This window comes from Phoxinus phoxinus, assembly GCF_949152265.1.
Source record: "Phoxinus phoxinus genome assembly, chromosome: 13".
NCBI lineage: Eukaryota > Metazoa > Chordata > Actinopteri > Cypriniformes > Leuciscidae > Phoxinus > Phoxinus phoxinus.
This window is the reverse complement of record NC_136888.1, coordinates 6,029,838-6,054,498: the sequence shown is the minus strand read 5'-3', so window position 1 is coordinate 6,054,498 and position 24,661 is coordinate 6,029,838. Positions and strand designations below refer to the sequence as shown.

The 24,661-nt window shown below is 37.9% G+C and overlaps 1 protein-coding gene across 11 annotated transcripts in view; it reads left to right on the top strand.

Moving 5' to 3' along the window:
- Positions 1–24,661, top strand: part of ralgapa2 (Ral GTPase activating protein catalytic subunit alpha 2) — a 185,014-nt gene that overhangs the window by 20,420 nt on the left and 139,933 nt on the right. For all 11 annotated transcript variants that reach the window (XM_079632531.1, XM_079632539.1, XM_079632533.1 and 8 more), the window contains exons 2-3: positions 12,655–12,765; positions 19,480–19,529. In XM_079632531.1, coding sequence (XP_079488657.1) covers positions 12,655–12,765; positions 19,480–19,529 — 161 coding nt within the window. The remainder of the gene's footprint in view (positions 1–12,654; positions 12,766–19,479; positions 19,530–24,661) is intronic.

The window sequence follows — 24,661 nt, the reverse complement described above, 5'->3', positions numbered from 1 at the left end:
GTTTCCTCCACTGAGTCTGATCTTTCCAACTTTAAGAAGGGCAAGAGAGTGCGGTCACTCGGTCATAATGATTGCCCCGAACTGGCCAGGGAAGTTGTGGTTGACGGAGATAGTTCAGCTCCTATACGCACAGCCCTGGCCCCTCCCGTTACGCAGGGACCTTCTCTCGCAAGCGCGCGGGGAGATTTTTCACCCAGCCCCAGACAAAGTAGCTCTTTGGGCCTGGCCCGTGAGAGGTTAAACTTGAGTGTGACAGGTTTGCCTCCGAGGGTGATTGAAACAATTCAGAACGCGCGAGCTGCTTCAACGCGCTCGGCATATGATCGGAAATGGGCTGTGTTTGAGCGATGGTGCGCACACAGACATATTGTTCCTTTTCTCTGTTCTGTCGCGGACATGTTGGGTTTTCTGCAGGAACTTTTAGATAAGGGCAGAGCCTTTTCAACTGTTAAGGTTTATCTTGCCGCAATTTCTGCGTGTCATGTGGGGGTTGACAGAAGCACTATAGGTCAACACCCGCTTGTATGCAGGTTCATGAGAGGTGCACGGCGTATAAACAGGGTTTCAAAGCCTTTGATTCCGCCGTGGGATCTGTCGGTGGTCCTTAACGCACTATCTCAGCCTCCGTTTGAACCTATAGAGAGTGTTGAATTAAAGCTCCTTTCGCTAAAGGCTGCTTTATTATTGGCTCTTTCTACCGCTAAGCGGGTTAGTGAACTTCACGCATTATCTGTGCATAAGTCCTGTATGCAGTTCGCTATGGACCACTCGGGAGTAACTCTCAAAACTAATCCAGCGTTTGTCCCTAAAGTTAGCGAGTCAGCTCTCGCCTGTAAGCAGGTGAATATACGGGCTTTCCATCCGCAGCCTTTTCTCTCGTCAGAGGATGCGCGGCTTCATTGCCTGTGCCCTGTTCGTGCGTTGCGTCACTATGTGGACAGAACAAGAGCGCTAAGGAAGAGTAATCAGTTGTTTGTTTCATGGGCTGATTCTCATAAGGGGAAACCTATTTCACGTCAGCGCCTGTCCCACTGGGTAGTGGAAGCTATTATATTAGGTTATAATAGCAGTGGTCTCTGTCCTCCGGAAGGGCTGAGGGCTCATTCTACCAGAGGTTTAGCTACCTCGTGGGCACTGTTTAAGGGCGTTTCAGTTCAGGACATATGTGCTGCAGCAAGTTGGGCTTCGCCTCACACATTTGTCCGATTTTATAGACTGGATGTCACTGAGCCATCACTGGCTCATTCCGTCTTAAGTGTGTAAAAAAAAAAAAAAAAAAAAAAAAAAAAAAAACACTCATTGTGGAGTGTTTATGTTACATGCATCACTGAGTTGGTTGACATGCCTGCTTCGGATAGCATATCTGCAATACGGGAGTTGTCTATATCCCATAGTGAGATACCGAGCGAATGTTTGAAAGAGAACTTTAGGTTACTTACGTAACCCCGGTTCTCTGATAACATGAGTGAGGTATCTCACCACACGTCCCTCCTTGCAGTGCACGGAGAAGAGATATGCAGAGAATGAAGTAGGGACCACTGGCAGTGGTTAATATGTGGGAAGGGGACTCCCGCATCACTGTCGTGATTGGTCTGTCAACTGACAGACGTGGTGTAATTGGTACTTCCAGATCTGTCACGCCCAGAGGCGTTTCCCATAGTGAGATACCTCACTCATGTTATCAGAGAACCGGGGTTACGTAAGTAACCTAAAGTTCCTATTGTTCTGGGCTCTCTGAAGTAGTCGTTAGCCAATGCGACATCTAGTGTATACATATACTGTATGACACAGAACAAGCAGGTTTATAGTATATAACATTTTTTGCGCTGTATATTAATCGTCACGCTAATATAGCGATTTCATTTATTGCACAGCTATATTTTAGATGTATTCATTCATCTATCAAATCGCGCATTTTACGTGACATCTGCATTATTTTGTAAATTCCCTCAGCAACACGGAAATAATACGGCCTTAAGTTATAAAACTTTATCTGCAGGGAGGGATGGTGTTCGTGAATATTGGAGAACATGTTCGACGCATTCCCTCCTTTACAGTGTTGTATAAAGTACTAGAAAGCAATACTTGAGTAAAAGTACAAGTATGGTACTAGAAAAAGACTTTGGTAGAAGTAAAAGTTACCTTTTAGAATATTACTTAAGTAAAAGTCTTAAAGTATCTGATTTATTTTGTACTTAAGTATGAAAAGTAATTTTCTGATATTTAATGTACTTAAGTATTTTAAGTAAAAGTAAAAAGTTTTTTTTTATTTTTATTAAAGCAAGCGGTTAACTTTGTTTGTGAACTTTATTGTGGATTTCTTATACTAGGCATACTATTAACTGGTACAACCTGCTGTTGTTTGTGTTTTGTAGCCTGTACTTGTGTTATCGTTTATCTCCCACTGCATGTACCTTAAGTTAGCTGCTCTACTAAGAAAAAATCAGTCTGCAATAGTGCACTGTTCTGTACAGCCTTATAATTCATTGTATTTTTCAAAAATATAATTTTATATTCAGTGCAATAGCCATACGGGGTTTTATAAATACAGAGGTCCCAAAAGTGATCTTGCTAGGGGGTTCGGGGGCATATTATTTTTCCACTGTCATTGGCAAAAAACATATGTATATCTGTGTTAAATAGGAATCCATTGTAATAAAGTTATTCTCATTCTGGGCACAGTATGCAAAAGGCTATTGCTCTAATGTTACCTGCTCTCCTCTCTCATCTCCATCTCTCGTTCTTCTTCTCTCAGTCTCTTTATCTTTACCTCTACATCTCCCCTTCCCGAAGATGAGCTTTGCAAACTGATTATTTATGTCGGTCGTTTAAAACTTCTATTGTAAATCAGCGGTTTAGTTTAGCCACTTGCATCTTATCTCGTGAAGCGTCGCGTTGGGATTCGCGCGCGGCCGCGGCTCGCGCTTCCATGGCAACAAACAAGCTTGACGCTGAAATAGAGTGTGCGCAATGCAATCTAGGAGCAGTGATTCGCCAAACCTCAAACCCACATTTCTTCTGATTTTATTTTGTAGTAACGAGTAACGAAGATGCTTAGTGGAAATGTAGCGGAGTAAAAGTATACATTTTATCTAGGAAATGTAGTGAAGTAAAAGTAAAAGTTGACATAAATTTAAATAGCGAAGTAAAGTACAGATACGTGAAATTTCTACTTAAGTACAGTAACGAAGTATTTGTACTCCGTTACATTACAACACTGCTCCTTTAACAGCCATTCTTCGTCAACATTTCTGGACACAACTGGATATCCATCTTCAAGGAAAACCCCGCGTTGTGCGTTAGTTTTTCGGATACCCAAAGTATTCACACACTGCAGATTTGAACTTTTTTGTCAGCGGGGATAGAGATTAGAATATCCAGCCGCTGTCTCAGACATTGTCTCTTCTGCACATGTGGAGTCTAAGCAATCAAGTGGAAAGAAGTTGCGCGCATGTGAGATCTGGTTAAAAATTTTTTCGAGAACTGGTAAGCAAATATTCACGATATGATAATCGTACATGTCAATATCGTGATAAACCGCCATACCGGTATACCGTTACAACCCTAGTCCTAATTTCTAGCCTGATGTTTCTATTTTGCTTTCAATATGTTTGATCACACAGCGAATCCACTTGCTTTGAAAAGCTGTTATTTTCACCCTGAATGCCCCAGTCTGAATTTTTTATATGCCCATCAGGTCTTGCTGTAGGTTTTATTTTCCCCTCTTTGCGTTCCCACATGATAACTTAACAGACGCTGCTGTGCCCGTGGTGGTGCCTGCAGGAAACAGCCGTCCTGAAACAACCAGCCCATTAGGAAACCGCTCATAACTCATTCTGCAGACTTGAGCACTCTGTGCAAAACATGCCATCAGGTCTGTGTTTTGTAAAATGAGATATTTTTTTTTATAAAAATTTTTTTAGGTGTCTAACAATGGAACGGTTAAATGAGAAGTAGAAGGAATTTTTGGCCTTGGGGGTGTAGAAAGCAATATCCCTGTTAAGGGCTTGAAAACAAATCATGAGCTCCGCAGTTAAGCATATCTCATAACCAAGCTGCATAGTAAACATGTTGAACATTGGTTGACTTGTTTTCCTTTTGTACCTTGCTTGTGAATTTGCTTGAGGAAATTATTTATATTTAAATATTTTTTAAGCGAAATGTAGGGATGCTCATTTCGGTTAATTTTCCCAACCGACAACCGCCGCTCGTTATCCGATTATTAACCGTTAACTGATAAGATTATAATATTGAATTGCCAATAAATAAAAATAAAATTAACGAGTGTCTGTGACCCATTAAAAATACAAAAAAAATTATCACGGGTTTATTTTAACGTGCAAACAGCAGCAGAACAGATCAACAACAGAACCTGGATCCACATCAAATGATCACGCACCTGCAGCATTTCTGACAGTGACAACTGAGAAAAACAGAATGAAACAATATATATAAAAAAAACTAAAATAGGCCTACACTAAATATATTTTTTAAACTTAAATTATTAACAAATTAAGATGACAAGAAGAAAACACTGTATCAGGTTGAAGCTTTGGAAAAAAACAGGGTTTTTTCCCATCAGACTACGTTTTTTCGTCAAAATAAAAATAACAGGCCTACCTCAATCCACAGCTTGTCTAGTTCTTATTTTAAAATAAGTATCATGTCTACATGATGTGGGGTTAGTCTGGGTCTCCGATGGCACAGATGTCCCGGGAATACAGAGATATGAGCATCCCTAGCGAAATGGCTTGTTGGCTGGTGCAGTTTACGTTTTTAGCTGTCAGCTATCTGTTCCCTGCTAGTGTTGTATGTAGGGCTGGGTATTGTTAAAAATGATAACTTGACTTTGATAGTGCAAACTTACAAACTTTCTTCTATGAGCAACAGAGTCGGGCGATATGGCACGTGCATCATCACTACGACAAACCCCTTACGGCATTGTTCCTGGCTTTTATTCACACAGGGCGCGTTTCGGGACTGATCCTGGCAATGTTATTAGGTCCCCATCCCGGCATCAATCCCAGGACGTGTTTGCATTCACACAGAAGGCACTCTAGCAATTTTACGACAATTTCCCGGGACCAACGCGCTGTGTGAAGGGCTTAACACACACTCTTGAAGCTCCACCCTCTGTGCGGGAGCAGCAGCTCATTTGCATTTAAAGGGACGCTCTCTGCTACAGGCCTTAGGCCGTGTGTCCACCAAAGCGTTTTTTCATGCGGCTGGCGTGTTTTTTCAATTGTTTTCAATGGGAGCGCCACATTTTTTAAACACCATGTCCGCAACGAGGCTCTAAGTGTCTTTTTCACGCTGAAGCGCTGAGCGCTCTGCGTTTTTTACAGGTCGCCGAGAGTTGAAGAATGTTCAACTTTGGGTAAAACGCAGCGCTCATCACTGTCACTTTTTACCCAACCGTCCAATCACAGTGGAGGAGGGGCGGGACTAATACCACACCAACCAATAGATATTCTGTATCATAGCAACGAAGCGCCTCAACTGAAAAAAAAAAGCGCTGCCAAAGCGCTCTCAAGTGCCCGCAGCTACAGTAGGCGTTTTAAGCAGAGCGCTTTGGTGGACACACGGCCTTACTGCTCACTTTCACTTTTGTCCTTTTTTACATCTATTTATTTGCCTGTTTGTGGTATGGCTGCAATATTATTCGAAACAAAAACAAAATGATCTTTCATCAATGTGAACAGACGACGGTCCTGAAACGCCTGAATGCATTTCCCACAAATTACAGACATTACAAAATGTGGCTTTAGTAGTTAATACTATATTCTTTGTTTTTACTCTTTAGTAAAGAGAACATGAGGTTTACACTAAAACTAGAATAACATTTTCTCCCAGCCTTAACCTCCTCAACCACCACCACCACCACCACTATTGTTTATTTGAATTTTCAAAAATGACAGAATTCAATATCAAGTTCTTGACACATTTCTTTGACACATTTTCACATTTGGTAAGTACAACTTGAAACCACAATAATTAAAAAGAAAAAGAAAAAAGGTAACATATATTTTTCTTTTGGAAAAGTCATATTCATGTATGAAGTAAGACAGATGGCAAATTTAAGACTAGGTTGCAGTTCATTTTAACACCTATAAATTGAAACATCTCATACCAAAAGATTGATGAACAGGGACATTCAAAAAATAAGTTCACAATACCCAATGGTTTTAAGACAAGTAATTTCACCTGGCGGCCATCTTTGAAACACCTCTCGGGCAGCTATTTTATTTCAGTCATGCAAGTGCAGTTAAAGTTAAATTTCATATTTGAAATCACCAATGAAAGTGTCTCATGAATGTGGTTTCTTATGTTAAAAAAAGCCAAATTCACTGTTTCTATAGCAACCGGAGCTTCTAACGGCAGCTGCAGTGACATGATGACTTTATCAATCTTTGATTGGTTCTTTTTAGAGATGCACTGATGTATCGACCAATAACTGATTTCGGCCGATAAACGCTATTATTTTCACTAAAAACTGCCAATTATATCCTGTCAATGTCTGACTGCAACTCATACTGTGTGTGAAGAAAATCTCTCGTGCTGAATTTAGGGCTGAAGTTAATGCGTCCGTCAATAACGCATTAACAGTTAAAAACAGCTATATAAAAGCAGGCTCTATTTGACCCAATGAATCACCCGTAGTTCAAGCCAGGGTTGTCAGGTCTGCTGTTTTTCCCCATACTAAACATTATTTGTAGTGCGCCTCTCATTCAATAATCACAAATAGCTCTGTGCTTTGTTACTTCTATAAAGAAACAACGTGTCATCTTTCAAATTACGTCTATTTTATCACGGAATTCAAACAATAAATGGCGTTAAATGTGTTAACTCTTAAATGTGACGTGACAGATCGCTGTGCGCAAGTCTTTTCTTTCACTTTAATACAAATTATATCTAGAAAAACATGCATGAACATCAGAAGGTATGTTGAAAAAGATACAGTACAACTTACCGAAATCCGTATCATGTCTCATTTAATCACTCAATCTGTGCTTTAACCACGGAAATATGTCAATTAAACAGCTTGTGAACAATATCACTTAATGTTGTGTTTACATCAGGAAAGTCATCCAAAAAAAACACTTAAGAGAAGCTTATTTACTGTTAATTATGTATATTTGAACAAATTTTGCCATGAAGAAAAGTGCTTATGAAAACTATTTGGTTGTAATTATTATATCTGAAAATAAAAAGCAGTTTAATATACCTCTGCTGTTATTAATTGCAACCAATATTATAGTGTGCCAAATGAGAGGGTTCTCTGTATAGTTTGCAGCATTATTTGGGAGAGATTTTTTTTTTCCATAAGAAAAGCCAAACTATCGGTATCGGCATCGCCCGATATCATTCTGAACAATATCGGTGCATCTCTTCTTTGATTTTATTCCGTCATATTGCACGTTCTCCCATTCATACATAGTAATATGAGTGCACCCACCGTCTTTCTAAAGTCTTTGTTATTAGCGATCTCTCTCCATCACTCACTCTTTAATGGGCTTAACCACTTCAGTACTCTGATCAGGGAGTAGGAGTCATCATATCTTTTCCACATTTATTTTGTGCAGGGGTTCACCATATAACATATCAATTATGTATTTGAGGTAGTTTCTGCAATAAACAAATAAACAGAAGTAAATAACCAAATGTTAAACATACATGCTCACATACTGTTGTGATAAACAGTAGTCTACATGACAGATTATACTATTTTAACAGCTCTCTCTAAGTGTGTTTAGCAGAATAAGAAAGCAAACAGAATATAACAGAAAATATATAAACAACCTAAGGTACATTATACAGCAACCTCATTATTGTATTACAGAATAATAAATCTAGAATATCTTTATACAGATGCATAACCCTAGTTAAACGAGGTATTACCAATATTAGCAAGATAAGCCACGATGCTAGCGGCACTTTCACGTGCGTTTCACATGCCAAACTAATGCACATAAAGATCGCGAAACACCCGCGACTTACAGGCTTAGTGTTAAAGATAATCTTAACAGTATAAACATCCAGTATTACAAATATAAAGTCAGGAAATAAACTCACTTCTTCAATAACTTTTGTCCTGCACTCAGAGATGCTGCACGGGTGGAAATATGCGTCATATTCTGACAGCTCTGTATGCGTAACGGAGAACGCGTCACTTACGCCAAAACCGAATCCAATAAAATTGCGTACTACATACTCTCTGTATGTATCAAGTATTCTACATAATAAACCCTTATAGAATACAGCAGTAGATAATACTTAAAGACATACAATGTAAAGAATTCACAACACTCCGGCAAACCCCAGGTTTTGTCAATAAGTCAGTAGCTGCGTCCGAAATCGCATACTTCCCTACTATATAGTAGACAAAAAACAGCATGTGAAAAAAGCAGTATGTCCAAATTCACAGTACTGATAAAAGAGTAGGCAAAAAAAGTACCTGGATGACCTTCTCCTTCCAGTGAGATTCTGGTGTGCATATATGATACTATATAGAACATAGTTTTTTAGCAGCCCTGAAGTAATTACTCAAATTCAAAATGAGTACCTACTCAAGAGAGTATGCGATTTCGGACACAGCCACTGTGTTTTCTTGGGCAGCAGGAAGAGGCCTGGCATGTGAAGGCTGTGATAAGAGACACGCCTGTGCTGTTATTGCTGCTCTTCTGCCCTGATCTGTGTGTCAACGCTTTCATGAGCGCACTACTGTAATACACATCTGAACACACACCAGATATGTGCATCAGATTCATTCAACTCATGACCGTTAATGAGTGTAAGTCCAAAGATGTATAATCGTTCTAAATTTCTAAAGGTGCAGCTAGCGATTTCTGAGAAACACTGTTGATATCTGAAATCAACCCAAACGAACACACACTCCCTTTATTGCTCCGCCTCCAAAATGCACAAACACCCAATGCAAGAGTTGATGATGTCTCTTTATCATTGCAGAAGTGAGGCAAAGGTATGCTTCGCAAAAAATAAAGCGAAGATGACAAATGAACAAGGAAGAACAAAAAAAAACAAGAGTGCAAAAGCTGGTTGTTAGTTGCCCAGCTCCAGACAAACAATGACACTCAAAATTGTTCTTTTACTATAGCTAACATTACAACAACAGACTATATTGGTTCTGTGAAGCATAGTAAAACCACTGCTACTCACGTATGGGGCAGAAACTATGCAACCTTTGCTTCCACTCCCCGACAGTTTTTTTTCTTCTATATGGGTTCGCAGTGTCTGATGCTTAAGTAGAAGAAATCAAACACAACTTGCAATTCACAGCTGGTGAGATACACTGTAAAAAAAAAATTCGAAGTTGTAAATAAAACAGATTAGGAAAAATCCTATTTTAGTCTTTTCTACTTAAATATGTCATGTTTAATTCAATGTGTTACTTGCTGTTTCTTTTTAATTATTGGTCAAATTTCTAGTAATTTCTGAGTGAAAATTGTTTCAAGGTAAATCCTACACATTACACACTTTCAGGATAGAATTAGTTTCAGAACGTCAATAAACAACAATAATAACAGGGTTTTTTCCTGGGTCAAAAATGGTCTTCGGTGGTGGCAGACCAACACGTCATCCACACACACAGTACAACGTTTTACCCAGCTAATTAATAAATCCAAAATAAATGCATATAATCGGTTTGCATTTTTTAACTTATCCCATTTATTCATGAAAAAAAAGAAAAAAAAGAATCCCTATCAGGACAGATCATAAAACAAAGTGCTTAAAACTATTTTGTATTTGAAAATCTGTACATTTAAATGTAAAAAGTGACTGAACAATGTAACTACACATTACATAGAAAAAGTGGCATATCTATTATTTTGCATTTACACTCCAAGACTTAACTCGGATCATTTGACATACAGTATCAGAATGTTTTGTTCCATCCATTGCTATGATTATCAATGTCTATCGCACATTTAAACATGGTTGTCAATCCAGAAATTTTGCAACGTGTAGTTAGCAGCAAGCAAAATATATATTATATACTGAAAGCATATATATTTACTGTAATATATAAATTATAACGTGATGTACATAAAGCTGCGCTCTTGCAAAAACTCCCGTTATGATCAATGAAGCTGTGCAATGAATCTCGTATTGCTGTTGTGTTTATAACTGCCGAGTGTGCAGAACTCGCGCTGAACAACAACTCTGCTGTTTTGAGCAGTATTGAGTGGATCTGATGGCCATTGTGCACATGCTAAACAGATATGTCTTTGATTGGGTACAAAGCTTAACACTGCAAAAACACGTTGTAAATATAAACTTAATTCAACTTTATATTACCAGCTAAATCTATGTGAATTTATTATAAATATCTCTCTCTCTCTCTCTCTCTCTCTCTCTCTCTCTCTCTCTCTCTCTCTCTCTCTCTCTCTCTCTCTCTCTCTCTCTGTGTGTGTGTGAGGAGAAAGGCAGAAAAGTTGAAATCCATCTTCCAGTGCCAAATTATAATGTGTAAGTAATTACTCATTGGCTTGTACTGTAGATCCAGTCTAATGACAGATTTAAAGTAGTCCATCCTGATTTTACATTATGTCATTATTTAGGATGTCTACTTGCCTTAATCGGATGTGGATTTTCCCTGGGTTAGCCCACCCATCACAATGTCTTTCAGCTTTTATAGCTTTTTATGGTAATATCAGTGCCAGAGATGTCATTTACATTTAGATTTTCATAAAAAAAAATTCTCAGAAATTGTTAATATTCGGTGGGCAGTTACCTAGCATACAGTGTGTAAGCACCACTGGCCCTGTGTAATGACTACATCCACATTTGTCAAATGGGTGTTCTCACAGCTCTGTCAGTCTGGCTCCAGGCAAAATATTATTTCAGCCATCAAATCCATTCCTTGTCATCATCTATCATCTGTCCCTACTGCTATTAAAAATCAGGCCAGTGCCACTACTACACATTGGTTGCAAATGCCAGTTTCCCCTGGAGCAGCTTTGGGCTGCTTTAATGGTTTTGTTTAGGAAAGAGGAAAGACCAGTAAAGATTTTTTTTTCTAAATCCACATTTGTTGTTGTTGTTAAATTTTTTTACTTGCCCTGCAAAAATTTTACTGGGCCCACCACAAAAAAAGTAATAAATAAAATGAAATCTTTCATTATTTTTGTTGTTTTTGACCCATTTAATGGCAATAAATAGGTTTATGACACCAAATTTCAGATACAAAACGTCACAATTCTCAATTCCAATGTTGATCGATACCACAGTGAAAAATACGGAGAATTTCAAACATTAGTAAAGACAAGTAAACAGTCAGTAATAAAATAAGACCAAATAAGCAAATTGCAAGTAATACCATAAATACTAAACAAAGATATGCAAATACTGAACTCGTGAGTCATCAAATGCAGCGTATTGCGCAGAATCTGCGCATATCTGCCTTACTTGAACACACACATCACTATACAACAAACGCTTGTTCATTTGTTCATTTATTTTATGTTCTTTGTACTGGTTTGATCTGTCCCCCTAAAATACATTTTTGGTAAAGAGGAAGGGAGGAGATGGCTGGTTGACAGGATTTAGTTTGAATAAGAAAAGAATGTATGAAATCCAAATTTTATAATATATATATATATACGTGTGTGTGTGTGTGTGTGTGTGTGTGCGTGTGTGAGTATAAGCTGTGACGTAGTTTATTTCTTTTTTCCCTTTTTTTTCTTCTGGCTAGTAGAAGTTTGAAATGGCCGGTAACTTAAAAATGTTTTAGCCAAATTGGCCGATGAGTGAAAAAGTTCATTTCAAACACTAGTGGTAACGATACATATCGTCATACCGACCAGCCATTACTCCAGCATACATGTTTGTCAGTGTTTTTTTTTTTTGCAGTGCTGAAATCATAATCACGATTAAAGTATGATTAATCATACAGCCCTATTGTATTATACCATATATCTGTTTAATACTATGACTATTTTACTCCATTAAAGGTGAGCGCAATTTATGTTCAGAATGCTTGACTTTATTAAATAAGTTAGCAAAAGTGATAAACTAGTGACACATTTTTGGTGTCATTTGCAGATGAGTAGGTACTTTAACTTTACCAAAAATACAGTCTATGTTTTTGAAGCACAGCCATTGTGATGGACTGGCTGTAGCAGATACTGTAGCTCACCAAGACAAGGGATCCTTGAAACAGCCTTTAATTACAAACTTACAGGTATACACAGGAGAAAGAAACAAACAACCTAACATGATAAACAATGCAAGACAGGGGACTAACTGAAACAGAGGGCTTATATATACACACAAAACAAAGGGAGAAACTAACTAGACACACCTGAACTAAGGACTCTAATCTAATGTGTATAGAAACTAACAGGTGGGATAAACGGAGGGAACAGAACTAATTATCAAACCAGAAGCAATTACAAACAATAAACATGACAAAACAAACTCAAACCATGACAGCCATAGTCTGAACCAGTTGATTTTACGATACCATTAAAGCTTTTGTGTCTGGATGAAATCTACCAACAGTCAACATCTATATGCACGTCTTTAAATGTTTTGGTCTGCATTTAATCATCATAACTGCAGTGTCACCTGGACTCATTGTGTATTATTTTGTGATTTTGTCTAATTCTTTATTTTGTATTATTTTCTCCACAGATATTATTGACAGGAATGAACTGAGGACATTTTTTGAAATCAACTGCTCACAGATTTATTTTATCTTCTATGAAAATTTCATTACACTGGAAAGCAACTTAAAGCAAAAAGGTAAGACATGTGTTTGCTTTCTGGAGCTTAAAATGCAATGGCTGATTCATTAGCCAAGTTTCTGTCCACTTTTTGCGCTGTTTTGTTATCGACGAAGTGTATATGCCTATGCGTTAAAAAAAAAGATCGCGAAATTTGCTGAAATTTGCTGTCTCCGGCCTCTTTCCATCCAATTGGCCTTTTACCAATCATAAAAAAAAAAAAATGCATTGTTGCATAAGTTTTCTTGTATCGCTAAGAAAATGTGCTCTCAAGTCGATTCCATAAATAATGTTGTATATATCGCAAATTATATTGTATCGTTTGCATATTTAAAAAGAAATAAATGCAGAGTAATAAGACAATTGGAATTCGCCAGTTTACTGCTTAATATTTTCATGAATAATAAGCCTATTAATTAGGAAATATTAGGAGATCAGAAGATCACGCCGAAGTGAGACTGCTGGTCTGACAGAACTGTAACCTTTATGTGACGAAGCCCATTTGCTCATTTGTCATGCAGCCTATGCAAACTTTTAGGGTTCATAAAAAAGGTTGGTGAAATGTTTGGTCGTAGAGCAACAATCGGTCAAGCCAGTTGCGGTTTGATGGGGCCGAGAACATATTCAGACCATTCAAACCAAAAAATGTATTCCTTCTGGTTTCAAAGTTAAATAACATCAAATCGATCCAAAATATCATATTGCTGCTGATTTTTTTCAGATGCAGATTTTATTTGTGGAGCAAGGCCTATTTAACTTTTTTAAATGGTCTTGCTTAACTGATGCCGTCTTAACCATTCTTAAATTTGTTTAGAGCTTTAGAGTAACCCACTTTATTTGTCTAATTTGTTTGAGATAAAAAATATAGGCTACATATTAATAAATGGTATTTATAAAATTTTACGCTGTATAGGCTAATTCTGCCATGTGACACCACATTTATTTGCGTTAAAGCACTTTTTATTGACAAAAGGTGTTTCTAAATTAGTTTTTCGCAATATTTGAAGTATCGACCTAGAATTTATGCGCTAAAGTTAAACAGAAAAATATTGTGTTGACATTTGCAAAAAAAAAAAAATCGATAATTGGCATTTCCATCAGCTATATCGGTAAACATGTTGATGCTTTAAACCTTTTTTTGCAACAAAAAAAAACCTCGGATGGAAACCTATTTTCATGTGTCTGCCAATGGATCAGATCAGGGGAGATGTGTTTATAACTCCCTAGGCTGCCCTTGGTCTATACTGGTAGTTTACAGAATTAGCTGAGAGAGATTTTATTTTTTTCTTAAGAACAATTATATATACCGTACTTAAAATATTTCCAAATATCAGAATATCTAAATGAATCAAGCACTTGTGTGCAAATGTATCAAGTGCATGTGTTTCTATGTGCATGTAAATAAAATTCATAAAATAATTACCCAAAAAGAGTTTGCTCTTATAAAGGTTATATCTTTTCCATAAAACTGCTGCTATTCCTTTAGTTTTAATGACTGCGAAAGTGATCTAAATCAAAATATAGCTGGAGTCAACAGTTAAATATCTAATATCTGCAGATAAATATGCAATATCACCCGTTACTGATATTTAAAACAAGAAATCATCAATCAGCTAATAACTGATATGGTCTTGATATATATTGTGCTTCTATTGTAGGGCGTTCCCAATCAGTCACATACTGTATACCTTTATATGTTTTATTTCAGTTTCATGCTGCATTAGTAGGTCGCTTGCTTGGATAAAAAGGCAGCTCACAAAAGTTTTGAAAAAGAGCTTTTGAATAATGCATGATCCTTCCAGGAAAAAAAAAAAACCCGATTTAGTCCAACACTTCCTCAGCTTGACGTAACAGCCGTGCTTCACTGTTGCCTGTATGCCCCCTCGTGTGAAGTTAATGAGGCTTTTGTTTCTGTTGAATCCCATCTCTGACCAAAGTGTTTTTTCTGCGCTGTATTCAGTGAAGGTCACCTGCATGTCTTTCATGCCGAAACACAGTTCTGCAGCAGAAGTATTTGTTTGAAACGTACACCTCTTTATTTCCCTGAGGAGAGTGGTGTTGTGATTCAGCTGAGCAGTTTTTAACTTAGTAACTTCTTGGACAGGAATTAAAAGCACAGATTTGCAGTGGTGAGATGCAGCAGTGCATTGCAGTAATAACTACATTAACCTTCTCAAGAGTTTAAGATTGAGTATCACCCTCAAGATGAACAAACTCAACACGGTCATCCACACACACACACATACACACACACACACACACACACACACACACACACACACACACACACACACACACACACACACACACCAGGGATGGAAATTAAAAATTTTGTCCACCGGCCACTGTGGCTGGTGGATTTCAAAATCTACCAACCACTCAATGTTTTTACATTTAGTTTCAATCAAACACTGACACTTTTTCTTTCTATCTTATACATACACAAACCAATATAGATTTCATTAAATGAGTAGGGCAGATTAAACATGGATGTGGCATTTTGACGATTCGTGGTCTTTTATTGCTTCAAGTTTGAGATTTTTTGTCCCAACAATGAAACTATTAGTTTTGGCCTCTTCTGAAGCGTGACGACGACATAACGAGCAGTGCATTGTTAGATTGGTCTCGTCATAAACTAACCAATCGCGGGACTCTCCGTTGTCTGCTTTCCATCGTTCTTTAAAAAAACGTTTTTTTATTTTTGCCTCTTTGTCCACGGGCTCCTCCTGAGATGTTTTCTCTGCGGACCTCTTAACACCTGCGATGTAACGCCACATTATTTTTTGAAGGTGCGCCGCCTCTAAAGTGTCCGGGTGACACAGTATGCTATTTTTATCTACCCAGGCGGGTGGCCGGTAGGTGAAGCGAGTTTACCCGCCACAACACAAAATCACCCGCATTTGGCTGGTGGCGGGTGCTAATTTCCATCCCTGACACACACACACACAGTACAGAGTACAAAGTACGAAGTACTTTACCCATGTCAACTGCGAGCCCAGTACTGACAGTAAATCCCAAATAAATGCAAATAAAAAGTTTTTACTATTAACTTATCCTATTTATTCATTAAAATTGAAAAGAATCACTATCAGGACAAATCATAAAACAAAGTGCTTAGAACTTGTTTATATTTAAAAATCGGTAAATTTACATATACAAACACTGAGTAACTGATTTGAAAAGTTAGTAATAAAATAAACGGTAACACATTACATAGAAAAAAGTGGCAGAGCAGCTATTTTTTGCATTTACACGGCAAGACTTATTGTTTCTCTTTGTGAGCTTTGGTTAGAGGTGTCTGAAATGCAACTTTACACACAACTGTCAGCCTTCATGTAGAGGTTCTTGAGACTCCAGAGACTCCAGCAGCTTCAAATACCTGTTTGCTGCTCAACTCTTTATAGCTGTCCTTTTAATACCATTTAAAGAAAATTCACCGAAACTTTCCTTAGTAAGCCTTTATCTGACCGAGTTCTCTTGTGCTGTAAATTACTCACAAATTGTATGATAGTTCAATAATGTCCATTCAGTTTTCACACAATATTAGTTGTTTTCATTCCTTTTGCATAACATTGCACAATTTCATGCATTTCATATGTTTGATTATACCATCTGGTTGCCCGAAATTGATCGGAAGAATGCACGTTTAAACAGCTTATTGGACCGGTAAGTTACTCGCCATTCTAAATTGGTGCTGTATTGAAACTGTCAGACTGTAAATGAAGGCAAAAGATCCAATTGCGAGTGAAACAGAAAGTTTTATTGAACAGTGCAGGAATTAGATAGAGATGCTGGTCAGTCGTTGTGGGCAGAGAAGATATAGAGCTTGGTAACGCCGGGACGCAATGGGCAGATAATCCAGGCGACACAGATGATGCTCAGAAACACAGAAGACGGAAAAGGCAAGTCTCAGGAACCGCAAGCACGGAGAATAATCCAGGAGAATCACAAAACGATCTGACAAGAGACCGGACGAATCACAGGCAATAAATAGGACGCCAATCATGAAACTTAGCTACCGCTGATCCGCTCATTAGAGCGATAATGAGCCACACCCACCACACACAAACATACACACAACATAGCGAGGGCGAGTCAGTGAACCCATGAACCGTGACAGGTATATCAATAAAATAGCTTAGAAACTGAAAAGTTTTAACATATATTACTTAGTAACTAAAACCCACAGCTTTACTATTAGTAGAGAGACGCTGCTAGGTAGAACGAATTCACACACAATCACTCTCTCACTATTGCATTCATATAAATGTAATCTTTACTGTGCTACTTTATCTGTATCTGATTTACAACAAGCAGAATTCTGTGACAAATATAATGACCCAAAGACAAAAGAATTGATAAAAAAATAAGCTGGTATGTAGGAGCAATAGTCTTGTAGGCAGCGCTGTGTCATATGCCATAGCTGTGCACAAGGCAACCCGCGTTCAATCCCTAATGTATGATCACACTACAGCCCTGGATTTTGGGGGCTGATGCCAATACCGATATTAGGGAGTAAAAAAAGCCCAATATCGATATACCGGATTTGGCCGATATTATTTATGTGTATATTATAATACAGTAGTAATTAGGGCTGGGATGGTTACCGCAATACCGCGGTCACGTCTGAGCTTGTTTCCGGAAAGAAAGAAAAACCTTGGCCTGCACGTTGTGTCTAATGACATGGAATCATTGATTCTAATGACATGGATTATGTCTAAAGACATTGTGTCTTACGTGGATAAAGGTTTTCTAAACAAAACTTATCATCAAAAGATGGAGCAAATCCGACCTTTGGCGAGTTGGGGAGCGCTATGTTCCATGACACATAATGACATTCCATTCGTAGGCTATTGACTATAACCCCTTATTCACCCCGCACACATCTGCGGCGCGTTACGGCTGCGACGCGGCTACCGGAGCTGATCGCGCCCACTGTAGTCAATGCTTGTGTTTACACCAGAAACGACGCGGCGTGTTTTAGAAGCGTCTCTCCGCGCCACTGCGCCTAGTCTATTTTCCACTGCGTCCAAGCCGCACCGTAAATACTTCAATAAAAGTGAAAAAAAACACTGTCAAATTCAAAATAAACACTCTATCCAGACTCCCAATTGTATTGCAAATGTCTTGTAGCCTATCATATGAATTTTATAGGCTACACATTTTACTAAAGCATACAATACAGGCGCATGACTCACGAGAAAGCCCCATAAGCAGGTCCTCAATTTTTAATTGCACGTGCTTATTTACCACAATTCTCTCACGTGAAAAGACCGCGCTTGTCAACCCTCGCGGCAAGTGCACAGCTCACCAGATTGTAATCTTGACGCCACTTGCAAGAAAATGGATAAGTAGCTACATAATCAAATTCACAAATATATATGTTGTCACGTTATATAAAAAATAACTTATATCTATACTAAAATTGTCACTGGCAAAACCTTATCTTCTATTATTAATTCCTTTAGTCTGGGAAGAACTCAGATCTTTTTACAAAAGTAAAAGTAATAATACCATAATGAAAACATGTTACATTTTTATTTAACATATTTTAAATAAGTAGTCAGCAAAATGTACTAAATGTGAAACTACTCGTTATAAAAAATGGCCCTAAATAAAGTGTTATACTTATATAATTTATTGGAATATTGCTTGATGTTGTAACGTAGCGGCAGAATAGGCTGATACTGTCTTCACCGGACGTGGCCGTTGTTGCTCGCGTCGCAACAGCCGTTTACCCTGGAGGCGGCAGTACGTCATAAATAGAGTGACGGTACTGATCCACTTGTCCGACACGTATGTCGTGTGGTTCCCCCCGTCTCCATGTGCGTGCTTCTATTGGATAGCCACGTCGCGTTCAACGGAATTAATTTGCATAAAGATGGGCATCGGCCAGCTTTTTGACGCGCGGCATTTTTTAAAATGAAGCGCCGCCTTCCCGGAATCACCCGTGACAAGTGGATCACCGCCGTCACGGGTGATTCCGGGAAGGCGGCGCTTCATTTTAAAAAATGCCGCGCGTCAAAAAGTTGGCCGATGCCCATCTTTATGCAAATTAATTTGAAATGAATGAATCGAAAAGACATAAGTAGTCAATCATTCAACTTTCGACCCATGTTGAACTTGCAAAACCTACAATCAAATCTGAGATTCCTCAACGGCAAACGGTTGAAAGAGACACATTTAGCCGTCTAGCTCCATAGACTCCCATTCATTTTGCACTCATGGGCGATCGCCTCTGGTGGAACTACAACCAAAATTCGGTACAATAGGACTTAATAGGGAGTGGGCAGGCTCTCCGTAGACGGGCTCTGACATCTTACACCGTGTCTGAAGAAGAGACCTCTTTACGGAAGTGAAAGGGTCGGCTGGTGTCACTACAGTGACATGGGTCGCCATTAGCAAACAATGGAGTGGGCTCTGCTGGACAAACTACGTAGTTACACAATTTACAAGCATTTTATCCACATTATATGTTCTGTAAAAGAAAAAAGTTAACTCTGCGTCATATACGTCAATATCGATATATATCTGCGACAGGCTCATATCGGCCGATAAATCGGTCGGGCTCTAGATCACACGGTCATCGTTTTCATGACTGATCATCTGTGTCACTGTCACTTTACAGCACTCGGTTACTCATGCCGATCCCTAATTAATTGAAGGTCAACATGTTGTGAACAACAAGAATGATTCTGAAATTACAAAACTAATTATTTTGCTTTTCTTTCAGGGAACAAATCTCAACGGGAGGAGCTGGACTCCATCCTCTTTATTTTTGAAGTAAGTCTTTTCAGCATGCACCTTTAGCATATGCACTTCATTAGTGTTTACTGTTGTTTATTTCTGTGTGTTGAGTATATTTTGGTATCTCTGGATCTGTTTATGTCTGCTTCACCTGCAGCTCTAAGGAGGTTTTGCATAGATGCTGGCTTTCTGGACGGCTTGTGTGCTGCTCTGCACAGAGCAGGTTTTTCCACTCTCTCTCCTGCTTTTCCTGGAGGTGCCGTCCTCCCTGTGTTTTTCCCGCGTGGTTGAAAAGTAGACTCTAGTTTGCAATACAAATAGGCAGGCTGGGCATTCTCTGGTTTCATTGCTCAGAGAAGTGAACAGTCTTTCTTTTTTTTTAGGAAAAATAGAGTCTCGATGTGAGAAGAGAGTTTGCGTTGCATAAACAGAAGTTGACTTGAAAGGTCACCCTGGGGAAATGCCTTTAATATGTTTAATCAGAATAATTCACATTTATTTGTTTGTGAATGTTTCTACATTACAATTTAGAATTTATGTTACAAAAGGTGACTGTGTCAAATTAATGTCCAATGTCCATGTAAAAAATGTACAGTTCTAATACAAATCATGTAGTTAGCTAATATCATGTATTCATTTGGTAGAAACAATGATCTCAATACAGAAATTATTACCAGTTAATGATTACAATATATAGAAAATATGTATTCAAACTGGAGCTGACATACTCTCTAGTTATCTTGGGATGGGACAGATGGAAAATAATTAGTATAGCTGCTGTTCATAACATTTCAAGCAAAATATAATCATGTGCATTTGATCTGATATAACTGGAGTACAAGGCTATGAGGTGCATGTGAAGGCTAAGTCTGGTAACCCATACTTGTAATTTGTCTTCTGCATTTAACCCATTCAGTTAGTGCACTCACCCGGAGCAGTGGGCAGCCATTATGCGATTAGGGGTTAGTCATTTCCTCAGTCATTTCCTGCCGGTACTGGAATCGAACTACTCGGACTCGCTAACCATTAGGCCACAACTGCCCCAATGTGAATGCTTGGCTAAAGAGATACTAGATTTAAACTGGGAGAGTGTGTCTAAGCCTCCTAAAGTCAGAAATAGTTTCCTGACAATGTTGGAGCCAAATGTGAAAACGCTCTCCCTCCTTTGGTGGACTTTCTAGGTACTAGGTACCAAAGTTTTGAGACATTAAAGAGCACGATGGATTGTTGGGCGATAGAAGATCAGTTAGGCTAAATACACAGGAGCTGAACCATTTAGGGCCTCATAGGTCAGTAGCAATAGTTTGTAATCGATAGGGAACTTAATAGGTAACCAGTGAGTGTAGAGATGATCAAATTGGTGTTATATGATCATATTTTCTTGAACTGGTAAGAACTCTAGCAGCTGCATGTTGGACTAACAGTAGTTTGCTTCTTGAGGAAACCCCTACTAGTTCATTACAGTAATTCAGTCTAAAGGTCATGAATGCTTTTCTGCATCAGAAACTGATAGCATGTTCTGTAGCTTAGTGATATTTCTGAGGTGGAAGGCTATTTTTGTAACATTTGAAGTATAATTATTGACAGACAAGTTTCTGTCTTCTGTCTTAAACTTTAGAAGATGAAATAACAGTAGCTTACATGCTTCTACCAAATTGTATTCCTACAAATTCTGTATACAGGTTTTTGGTCCAGTAAGTAATATCTCAATCTGAATTTAATAGAAAAATGTATTTTCAAAATTTTAACACACTTGGTCAACTTGGATAATTTAGATATTTAATCTGGTCATGATGAAATATACTGTATAATTGAGTATCATTGGCATATGATTCTGTTTTGTAATTATATTACAAAGGGGTAGCATGTTAACGGGGTGGTTGAGTATGATTTCACTTTTCTAACTTTAGTTAGTGTGTAATGTTGCTGTTTGAGCATAAACAACATCTGCAAAGCTACAATGCTCAAAGTTCAAAGCAAATGGAGATATATTCTTTTAAAGAAATCGCTTTTTAAGGACTACAACAAACGGCTGGTAGGGACTACACGAGAAGAGATTCCTCCCGGGTTAGTGACATCACAAACCCTAAAATATACATAATTCGATTTATAGATTATCATGACAGAATATGCTAATCAATGACTAGAAGATAACTACACATAAGCTACATAAATTCACCAACTAACCATTCAGAAATGTTGTCTACATGTTGTCACTTCTACTCGAGTCTCTCCATCTTTCTGACTCCGGTTTGAACATTTAAGGCTAAAAGTTTTTGAAATTTTCACTGCATGTCTGTGTGAGTGTAAGCTCTTGAAGCTCTGCCCTCTGTGCCGGGAGCAGCAGCTCATTTGCATTTAAAGGGACAGACACAACACGGTTTGTTTTGCTCACTCTCGAAAAGTGACAACTTTAACATGCTACATATCTGAAGGGTATTTTGAGCTAAAACTTCACATACACACTCTGGGGACATCAGAGACTTATTTTACATCTTGTGAAAACGGCATTATACCACCCCTTTAATAGCAGGGGGCCTAAAACAGACCCTTGTGGCACTCCATAATTTCCTGACGTTAATTTAGATAATTCCCCATTCATATTAAGTAACAATACAGAATAACTCTCTCACATGGCCATTACCTTAATATTTCAGTCTTTCTACTCTTTAAGGCAAGTTGGTTTACTTGGTGGTCATCTTGGTTACACCCTAGGGCTGCTATTGTGTATGTAGGCAAAATGAAAAGATCATTTGTACAATACTTGAATAGGGAAACTATCAGAACCTGTCTATCATGTTTCAGGTCAGTAAAAAAAAATATGACAGCAATAGTATCATAAACTTTTTCCAGTCTTTGTCCAGTGTCTGTGCCATTTCTCTCTTGGAGTTATGGCTGCTAAAATGTCTTTGTACTAAACTAGAGTTGCGGCTTTCTCCTTGCACAAGTCGTCATCAACATGGACATTATTGCTGTGGTCTCTAGTAGTTGTTGTTCCATCTTCTTTGTTTCTTCTTCTATATCATTGGGCACACTGTTAGCCACTTATTTAGTGAGTTTAATAAATACAATAACTAAAAGCTAAAAACTTTGTCTTAGAAACAAAGAACCGAACCGTCAACTCTTCCATAGTGAAGGGATTGTGAGCAGTAATCAAATAAAATATTCCGTTAAAAAATGTAATGGAAACTGTATTGACCTTACTGGTGTCCTATTTCCAATGTGCATTCTAGGATAGAAAGATAGCTTGAATGCAGGGTGTCTATAGGTGAGTCAGCTCTTTTTTCTGAGCAAATTGTGTATATATTCAACATATATCCTCCTACGTTAGAGTGTTTTTAAAATACCAGCTCTAGTAGCTTTTTCTGCCCTTAAATTCAAAGGTCATGCTTATTTTAGATGGAAATATTCCGATGATTCCTGAGCTAATGCTTTAACTATACCTGAAACACAAGTATATACAAACTTGACCTGAAGCATATACAAACATAACCTGAAACAAAGTAAAATACCCAATCATTATAGAATATTACGTATTTAGAAAAAAAAAAAACTGAATTGCACGAAAGAACCACAATAACTATATTGTTGTGGAGTATAATGCTCTTACAGGATCATAAAAATGAGCTTTGAAATATCTAAGTTATGAGTTATGAGGACACACTGTTTTATTTATTTATTTTTTAACAGCAAATGAGAAGAATGGACTTTGTGCGCAAACTGAACATCTCATTAGCTTGAACATTTCTTCCCAGCTTTTCCTGTTTGCATCAGCATGCTGTGTAGTGGAGCGCCTGCGTACAGCGACAGCAGGAGACGAACCATTAGTAGATTCACGCTGTTAATGCAGCATGAAAGCTTCACAACCTCCATCTCCACCAGCACACCCTCATTTCTCACTCATCCCGTGTCACAGCCCATCCTGGCATGGCTGCTGGTCTGTGATGTGACCGCGCTGGAAGGGATTACGGCAAACACCTCCATGTGGGTGTCTGACTGACCCCCTTTTTTATGGGTCGGCAGCGGAGAGATGATCGCTCTGTGTGGGGGGCTGGTATTGTTCTCCTCCTCCTCCTCCTCCTCCTCCTCCTCCTCTCCTCTCTCTTTGTGTCTGGCACCATCGAGACATCTAGCGCACTCGTGGATCATGGCTGCGTTCTCCTGAGGGTGGATATGTGGTGAACACACTTTCAATAGCAGTCTTGTTAATGTGTAAGCTGAAGATTGTGCTTGATGACACAGCACCAGGGTTATTATCATTAACTAAAACCATAAAAACCTCTTTGCAACTTGAAACAAACGGTGGCTGAAATTGAAATAGAAAAAAAAAAAAGTAGAAAAAAAAAGTGTGTTATTTTTAGTGCTGGGCAATGATTAATCACATCCAAAATAAAATGTGTAACATAATATATGTGTGTGAACTGTGTATAATTATTTTATATATATAAATAAGCACATATGCATGTATATATTTAATAAATATTTGCATACTATATATATATATATATATATATATACACACACACATATTTATATTATATATAAATATTTTATATATAAATAACACATTTATCTTAAATAGATACATGCATATGTGTGTATTGATATATATCAAATAATTATACACATACACAAACATATGTTATGTAAACACAAACTTTTATTTTGGATGCGATTAATCGCGATCTGCTAGTTGCCAAGGCAACATTTCTCATTTAACTAAAATTACTCAAACTAAAAATGTATAAAAACTATGTATATATATATATATATATATATATATATATATATATATATATATATATATATAAATGACAATAAGACAGAGACCAATTAAAACTTTAACTATAATTAAAGTGAAACAGAAAATATTAAAATAAAATGTAATTAAAAATATTAACAAAAAACTATAATGTAATAATGCTAAAATAACACTGCAAAGCTCAACATCCTGTTACTTGTTTTTGCACAAATATATGAATGCACAAAATGAATGTAGCCAACCCATAGCAGCCTTGCCCAGGCATATTCACTTTGACATCGTTTTTCAACATGTTTTCAGCGGTGGCGATTCCAGGCAACATGGCCACATAAACGATTGACAGAGTTGAGCAGCTTTATGCAAATGCGCAGCGTTACGACAACTATCAATGCAGGCAGTGAAGGTC